Raw genomic sequence first — 8,819 nt, 5'->3', positions numbered from 1 at the left:
TGGGGACAGTGGGGGGTGTTCGGGTGAGGGCCTGGGGTGGGCTGGGAAGCGGGTAGAGGGGAGCTATGGGGTGAGAAAAAGAGGAACTGTAATAATCTGAACAATAAAGATTTTTAAAAAAACCATAAAACTTTGGAAGCCAGAAGGGATTGGCAAGAAATATTCAAAGTGGTGAAAAGCAAGGACACAACCAAGATTACCCAGCAAAGCTATCATTTAGAATCAAAGGACAGATCAAGAGCTTCCCAGACAAGAAAAGGCTAAAGAAGTTCATCACCACTTGAACCAGTATTAAAGAAATGTTAAAGGGTTTTCTTTAAGAAGCAAAAATAAATTTAAAATGTGAACAATAAAATGGTAATAAATATGTATCTATCAACAACTAAATTTTAAAAACAAAATAAATGAACAAGCAAAACAGAAACAGACTCATAAACACAGACAGAATTTTAAGGGTTGCCCAATAGGGGGTAGGGATGCAGGGATGGGTAAAAAAGATGAAGGAATTAAGAAGTACAAGTTGGTTGTTAACAGAATAGTTATGGGGATGTAAAGTACAGCATAGGAATATAGTCAATAATAATCTAATAACTATGTATGGAGTCAGGTGGATGTGGGATTTATTGGGATGATCACTTAGTAAGTTATGTAATGTCTAATCACTGGGGTGTACACCTGAAACTGATATAATATATATGTCAACTGTAATTGAAAACTAAAAATGATTTAAAAATGAAAATAAATAAATGGAGCATGTACCCTTTTGAATATGACTTGTTTTGCACAGACTAATGAATATGATATTTATCCATGTTGTATCAGGAGTTTGTTCCTTCTATTAATGAATTATTAATACTTTATTGTAAGGATGTACCATCATTTATATATTCATTCACTAGTTTTAGGACATATACATCGTTTCCAGTTTTTAATGATTATGAATAAAGCCACTACAAACATTTGCATGCAGGTTTTTATCTGAACATAATTTTTATCTCTTAGGAAAATACCAGTAAGCAGGATTATTGGGTCATATAACTGTGTTGTATATTTTTTTTAAACTGCCCAAACTTTTCAAAATGATTTTACATTCCTGCAAGCAACATATGAGAATTCTAGTTCCTCTACATCCTTGCCAGCACTTGTTATCATTTTATTTTTTATTTAAGCCATTATAGGTGTATACTGGTATCTTATGGTTTTAATTTCTATTTCTTGGTGATTAAAGTGCTTATTTGCCTTCTGTATGTTTTCTTTGGTAAAATGTCTATTCAATTATTCTACCCATTTAAGAATTACATTGTTTATTTTATTATTATTGAGTTTATAAAATTCTCCACATATTCTGGATACAGGTATCCTGAAATTTGTGCATGGGTAGGTCCCTAGTGGCTGTTGGCTGCCGGCTGGAGCCTCCCTTCCCCCCGGCTGCCTGCTGCCACCGCTGGCTAGGGCCTCCCTTCCGGTGGTTGGCCAGCCCCAACCCCTGGTCGAACTCCTGGTCAAGGGGACAATTTGCATATTAGGCTCTTATTATATAGGATGTGTTTTACATGTATCTTCTCTCCAATATATACCCATTTTATTAGGGATAATGATTTTTGTGTTATATCGAAGAAATCTTTGCTTACTTAAAGATCACAAAGATTTTCTCCTATATTTCCCTCCAGAAGTTTTATAATTTTAGATTTCACATTTATGTCTATAAAATTTGAGCCATTTTTACATACAGCGAGGTAAAGGACTGAGGCTCATTTTTTCCTCATGAATTACCTGTTTTTCAAGCACGACTTATTAAAACACATTTTTTTCCCATTGAAATGCCTTTGAAACATTGCTGAAATAAACTGACTATAGGATATATAGGTCTGTTTCTGATCTCCAACTTTGTTGTTTTGTCAAATTTGTTTCAGCTATCTTTGTTGTTTATAGTTTTCCATGTTAAGCTTATTGATTTCTACAAACAAAATTGTGATGAGATGTTTTCATTGTGGTAAAATATACATAACATGTATTCTTTTAACCATTTGAAAAGTGTACACTTCAGTGGCATTCAGTAAATTCGTAATGTTGTGCAGCCACGACCATGATCTAGTTCCATCCAGAACATTTCCATCAACTCAAAAGGAAACCCTGTTCTCGTTAAGCAGTCACCACTCATTTCCCCTTCCTCCCAGCTCCTGGCAACCACTGGTCCTTTCTGTCTCTATGGATTTGCCTATTCTGGGTAATTTGTATAAATGGAACCATACAATGTGTAGTCTTTGTGTCTGCAAAGTGGGGAAAAAAGTGGGGCTTTTTTCCCCACTTTGCATAATATTTCAAACTCATTCATGTCAAAGCATGACGATTTGTGTTTCCTTGCAATTCCCTATGAATTTTAGGATCAGCTGTTTATGAAATAAAAGGCCATTGGACATCTTGATTGATACTGCACTAAATTTGTGGATCTTTATGGAGGGGGGAGGGGGGAGTACTGCAATTTTAACAATATGTTCCGGCTGAAACCGGTTTGGCTCAGTGGATAGAGCCTCCGCCTGCGGACTGAAAGGTCCCAGGTTCGATTCTGGTCAGGGGCATGTACCTGGGTTACGGGCACATCCCCAGTGGGAGATGTGCAGGAGGCAGCTGGTCGATGTTTCTCTCTCATCGAAGTTTCTAACTATCTCTCTCCCTTCCTCTCTGTAAAAAATCAATAAAATATATTTTTAAAAAAACAATATGTTCCAATCCATATACACGGGAAGTCTTTCAAATTTAAGTCTTCAGTTTCTTACATTGATCTTTAGTATATGTCTTGTACTTTCTTGATTACGTTTATTTCTCAGTATTTTGTCCTTTTGATGCTATTTTAAGTGGAATTATCTTTTTTAATTTTTTTGTATTCAGTTATTCATTGCTAGTGTATACAAGTACAACTACTTTTTGGGTGTGCTTAGATTTTCATTGCAGTTGTATTGAATCTATAGGTCAACTGAGGAAGAACTGTTGAGCCTTACAATCAATCCTGAGGGGACTGAGAACGCGGATCCTTCACGCGGACCATGAAAGGCCTGAAAGGACCACGTGGCTTTTGGTCAGCCCGCAGGCCCTGAGGGCAGAGACTGTGACTCACCTGGAACTGAGGCAGCAGCAAGCAGAGGTCACTGGGGCCGCCAGGATGAGTGACTAGTGCGGTGGAGCGGAGGGCGCAGCGGAGGGCGCTCTCCTCTGCCGCCTTGGGCCCTGCGCCATGAGTGGGGGCGGGGCGCATGCGCAGTCCAGAGCTGGTGAGCGTTGGACACGCCCACGCCGCACGTGCTCAGCGTGCCGTCAGGAGCCACGTGACTGCCCACGTGGGCAGCTGCCTCCCAGCTGCTTGACGGCTGGGCTGGCGGAGGGACCGGACTGCGTGGGTGAGAGAGTAAAACTCACTGAGAGAGAGGCAAGCAGCTTTCTCTACTATGTAGGATCACTTTAGGGCTGGCAGATAACACATGGGAAGCCGGTGAAATTTGCAGTGGGGTAAGCAGTTCAAGTTTTAGTACTATCGCACGCCCAAGTATTTGCTGTTTATGTGAAATTGAAGTGTAACTGGGTGTCTTGTATTTTTGTTTGCTAAATCTAGCAACTTTAATGTTAGGGTTTAGATGCCAAGTTTGAACATTTAAGAGCAGTGTTGTGCCAAGCCACACCACAGCCTGAGGCAAAAGGAAACGTGCCCTTTATTTTTGTGTATTTTTAAATAGTTAATGTTCCCCAAATAGTAAACGTTTAAAATATTTTAAAGTTGAAAGGTTGGTATATTAAAATTCATATTATTTTTTAAATATATGTGTATTTTTTATTTCATAGAGGAAGGGAGAGAGCGAAACATCAATTATGAGAATTATTGATCAGCTGCCTCCTGCACACCCCCTCCTGGTTCATAGGTCAGTGCTCAACCAGTGAGCCAGGTTGGCTGGGCAAAATTCATATTATTTTTAAGGTTAAACATTATACCAAAAATAAAAATTACTAGAAATTTTATTTTCCTGGCTTTAATGGAGGCCAACTCATCAAATTTTTCAAAATTTACTTCTCTTGATCAAGTGAGATCTTAAAGTTTTTAATTAACTTCAGTTACTGAAACTTCTTTTGTAGGATGCTGCTGTGGCTGGTACTGTTTTTAAAAAGTTCCCTAAACCACTTCTGTTAACTCAAAGGGTTTGCCGCTTGGTGTGTTCCATTTAATAACAAGTTGTGCCCACAGTGTGCGGTTCAATGGTTGAGCGTGCACCAGGAGGTCATGGTTGCATTCCAGTCGGGGCACATACCCAGGTTGCAGGTTCCATCCCCAGCTGCCAATAAATAATTCTCTCTCATCATTGATGTTTCTATCCCTCCCTCCCTCTCCCTTCCTCTCTCTGAAATCAATTAAAAATACATATATTAAAAAGAACAAGTTGTGCCCTAACCGGGTTGGCTCAGTGGATAGAGCGTCGGCCAGCGGACTAAAGGGTCCCAGGTTCGATTCCGGTCAAGGGCATGTACCTTGGGTGCGGGCACATCCCCAGTGGGGAGTGTGCAGGAGGCAGCCTGTCGATGTTTCTCTCTCATCAGTGTTTCTAACTCTATCCCTCTCCCTTGCTCCCTGTAGAAAATCTATAAAATATATTTTTTAAAAAAAGAACAAGTTGTGATTGTCAAATAAAGCAGACTGGATTCACAACCAAAGCTCTATCTCTTTGAAGGCTTAGTCATTGCTTACAGACATTATGTGTTTACTTACATGTTGATTTCTTCTTTGCATTGGCGAAACTTACCAATTGTGGTAAGAGTCAAGTTCATCTAGCCAGAATAGGATTTAGTAAGAATCACCCAGACCTTGAGACCCTGTACTATCTAACACTTGCAAATTTGGGTAAGATTGAACTAAGAAAAATTTGTGAATCAGTTTTAGAGGACCCAAACTCAATTCTGATTTTATACAATGAATTATTGATACCATATGCTGCTTAAAACTACTTCAAATGAAACTTAACACCGGATTTCCTTACCAGCTGACTTCCTTATAGGTACTGCAAATGGAAAGCACTAGATGAAAATTAGATGGCAGTAGGTAGGTAGCAATTGCCCTAAACCCATTGATTAAAAAAAAAAGTTCTGATTGATTTTTAGAAGAGAAGAAGAAGAAGGGAAAGGGATAGAGAGAGAGAGAGACATTGATGAGAGAGAAACATCATGGATCAGCTGCCTCCTGCATGCCCCCTACTGGGGATTGATCCCACAACCCAGACATGTGCCCTGACTAGGAATCTAACCAGTGACCTCTTGGTTCATGGGCCAATGTTCAACCACTGAGCCACACCAGCTGGGCAAAAACCCAGTGATTTTTTTTACATGAGACATAGTTTTATATATTAAGCCACTGAGACTTAGGGGTTACTTTATTCCTTCAGCATAAGCCAATCCTATCCTAATAAAATATGCAAAAATAATTTTGTAAAAAGACCCCTGTACTTCATACAACATACAAAAATAAAACTCAGGTGAATTAAAGTCATAAATGAAAAAGACAACATTATAATGCTTTTAGAAAAGAATACAGGAAATATTTTCATGATCTTAGGATATAGGAGAATTTCTTAAGGCATAAAAAGCATAAATCAAAAAGGGAAAACTTGATAATTTGACATAAAAATTAAGAACTATTCGTCAAAAGAACTAAGAATAAAAAGACAAACTAGAAAAAATATATAATTTGCAAAACATATAACCAACAAAGAGCTTGTGTCCATAATATATTAAAAATGTCTATGAATCACTAAGAAAAAGACGTGAATAGACACTTAAAGAAACCTAAGGACTAATAAACGTACAAAAAAGATGTTCAATGTCATTAACAATCATGTTAAAATTAATACTATTCAAGTAACAAGCTGACTAAAATTCAAAAGTCTGACAATACCAGATATTGGAGAAGGTTGGGAGAGCAAGAACTCTCATTCACTCCTGGTGAGAAAGGACACTGAAGCTTGGAGGAGATGTAAGTGTTGACACCAGGTCTAGTACTCAAGGTCAGGGTTTTGCCACTAAAGTACTTATTACCCAGATTCTACCTCCACAGAGGAGAGGCCTCGGAAACAGTGAACTTGATAAAAGCTCCCATGTCTTAAAAAATACTCCAAATAAGGCTCTTTAAGGCTTCTGGCAGGGACATTTTATTTTTTTTGGTTAAAGCCACATTAATAGAAATGCATAAAGACAAACATGTAAACAAGGTATCAGAACTTTGGTTCACTGAAACATCTCACACCTAAAGCATCTGAGGTACAAAGGCACCTTGCTAGGTGCCAGACAGCCTGACTCTGCTGCACCCACTCTGACCCGAGATGGCACAGGCTGACCAGAAAGGCTGGGACCAAGGTCACCCAGGACTTTCCCCTATCCTCTTGGTCTGCTCCAGCAGACATTCACTTCTCCAAAGACCCGCCTGACAGGGGCTGGAACATACAAAGGTGTTTGTCACGTTGAACTTGAAGACAAAAGGCTGTGGGACCAGGAAGAGGATGGGCAGAAAAGGATGTCAGTCAACTTCTGTTGATCCACATGGCCTCAAGAACTCCTGTCCTCGCTCATGGAACCACTTATTGGAGACTGTGAACAGATAAAATCTATGTTACAATCCTATTGGTTAGGTCAGCCACCCCCCCCCCAAATTAATGACTCCTTCAGGATGAATCCTACACTGGACCGCGATTCAGATGTATGACACGGTCTCAGGTATCAAGTTACTCAGGAGCTAGTGAGGAAGACATATGTATAAACAGATCATTGTACAAAAGTCTGTCAGTGACAGAAGTTACATGTGTGTAAGGTTGCCACAGAAACAGAGCCAAAGGGCATTTAACCATATGAGGGAAGGAGACCACAGAGCTGGGCATGAAGCTGAATAGGAGTTATCCAGGGAAGAAGATGGACAGACCATGATGGTTCCTATATCAAGGGGGTCCAGGAAGTGAGAACAAGCTGAGAAAGACATCAAGGTTTGAATCACTCTGGTGTGTGATAAGGACCCCAGCCAACTCGATATTATTGAAAATTGGTGGGTGGGAACTGAGAGGTAGGAGAACAGGGAGAGGAAGCATGTCAAGATGGTGGAGGGCCTAGATGTCAACCTCAGGAGCTGTGTGCCAGCGGATCCCATATGTGTGCTGTGCGTAGCCACGCGGTCAGCTAAAGCTGTGTCTCAAATTTGCATGAACCATGATTTCATTTCTCAACACAGTCTCTTTCTTTCACAGTGAATACAACAAACTTACTCCAATGCACTACAGAATACATAGAGCATTTTAAATATGTTAATGTAAGGTAATACAGGTACTTGGTTTAAAAAAATCAAATTATTGCCCAGCGGGTGTGGTTCAGTGGTTAAGCATCAACCTATGAACCAGGAGGTCACTGTTTGATACCTGGTCAGGGCACATGCCCAGGTTGCAAACTCAGTTTCCAGTAGGGGACGTGCAGGAGGCAACCCATCAATGATTCTCTCTCATCATTGATGTTTTCTCTTTCTCTCCCTCTCTGAAATCAGTAAAAATATATTTTTTTAAAAATCAAGTTGTCTACAAAGCTTATAATGATAAACAGCAATCTTCTTCCTACCCCTTCCCACTACTAATCCCCCCTTCCATTAGACATTCAACTTCTTCACTTGTCTTCTGATATTTATCCTCATTTTTCTAAATAACATGCTTACAGTGCTATTTCTTGACTTTCAACTTTAGAATTCTTTTATATTACCTCTAAAACACATACTTATTACCTCCTATATACTTAATATAATTAAATCATAGGTTTTACTTACATTAATATTCAGTATTTACATTGTTATATCATGTAAATACTGCTCACACATGAGCCACCTAATAGATTATACTTATATTTCCTTTTTTTTTCTTTTTTAAATATATTTTATTGATTTTTTACAGAGAGGAAGGGAGAGGGATAGAGAGTTAGAAACATCGATGAGAAAGAAACATCAATCAGCTGCCTCCTGCATACTTCCTACAAGGGATGTGCCCGCAACCAAGGTACATGCCCATGACCGGAATCAAACTTGGGACCCTTGAGTCCGCAGGCTGACGCTGTAGCCACTGAGCCAAACCAGTTAGGGCATATATTTCCTTTTTGTGCAACTTTTTTTCCCCCTGGTCAGCAATTGCCTCGATTTTCATTTTCATTTGCTCAATTTTCTGTGAACCTGTCACTATCTCCAAAACTCCCCAGGAAGGCTATAAACTCATCTCTTTCTGATCACTTCCTGTCACACGCTGGTTCAAGCCTCTCCATGGCTCACCACAGCTGCTTGCTCAAGCTTCAGCCTCTGCGGTTTGGTCCCAGCCTCCAGCCTCATCTCTTGGTCCCTGTGCCATAGGCCTCCCCTTATCCAAGTGACAAAGGAAGCCAGTTCCCACACCTTTGGTGCTGGTTTTAGGCTGTGCCTTGTCCCGCATGCCTTGCTTGCCTGGGACACCCCTTCCCCACTTTGATTCCAGTTTTCCCCCAGGGCTCCCTCTGAACCCTTGCCAGAGTCCATCGCTCTGGGGCGCCATCCTGGACCTCTGATGCTTGTCTAGCTATTCTTTCTCAGAGCTCCCACGGCTCTCTTGGCATCTCTGAGAGTGGCCTCAAATAGTTGTCTTGGCACACACCCAGCTGAATGGTTGGGAGGGACTATCAGCAGGATTTAAAAAAAAAAAAAAAAACTAACAAAAAAAACCCAACCACACACCCTGGCTCCTGCTTCTGCCCAGGACATGCCTTGTATTGTAAGTTCTCCTAATATCTTGATATAA

At 40.2% G+C, this 8,819-nt stretch overlaps 1 protein-coding gene across 4 annotated transcripts in view; it reads right to left on the bottom strand.

Moving 5' to 3' along the window:
- Positions 1–6,158: 6,158 nt before the first annotated feature.
- The window catches only part of P4HA2 (prolyl 4-hydroxylase subunit alpha 2), a 35,936-nt gene continuing 33,275 nt past the window's right edge, over positions 6,159–8,819 (bottom strand). For all 4 annotated transcript variants that reach the window (XM_006759158.2, XM_006759159.2, XM_006759157.2 and 1 more), the window contains one exon: positions 6,159–6,618. In XM_006759158.2, coding sequence (XP_006759221.1) covers positions 6,548–6,618 — 71 coding nt within the window. In that variant the 3' untranslated portion in view covers positions 6,159–6,547. The remainder of the gene's footprint in view (positions 6,619–8,819) is intronic.

The sequence above is a fragment of the Myotis davidii genome, unplaced genomic scaffold (genome assembly GCF_000327345.1).
Source record: "Myotis davidii unplaced genomic scaffold, ASM32734v1 scaffold456, whole genome shotgun sequence".
In the NCBI taxonomy this organism is placed as follows: Eukaryota; Metazoa; Chordata; class Mammalia; order Chiroptera; family Vespertilionidae; genus Myotis; species Myotis davidii.
The sequence above is the reverse complement of the archived record's forward strand: the minus strand, read 5'-3'. Positions and strand labels throughout refer to the sequence as shown.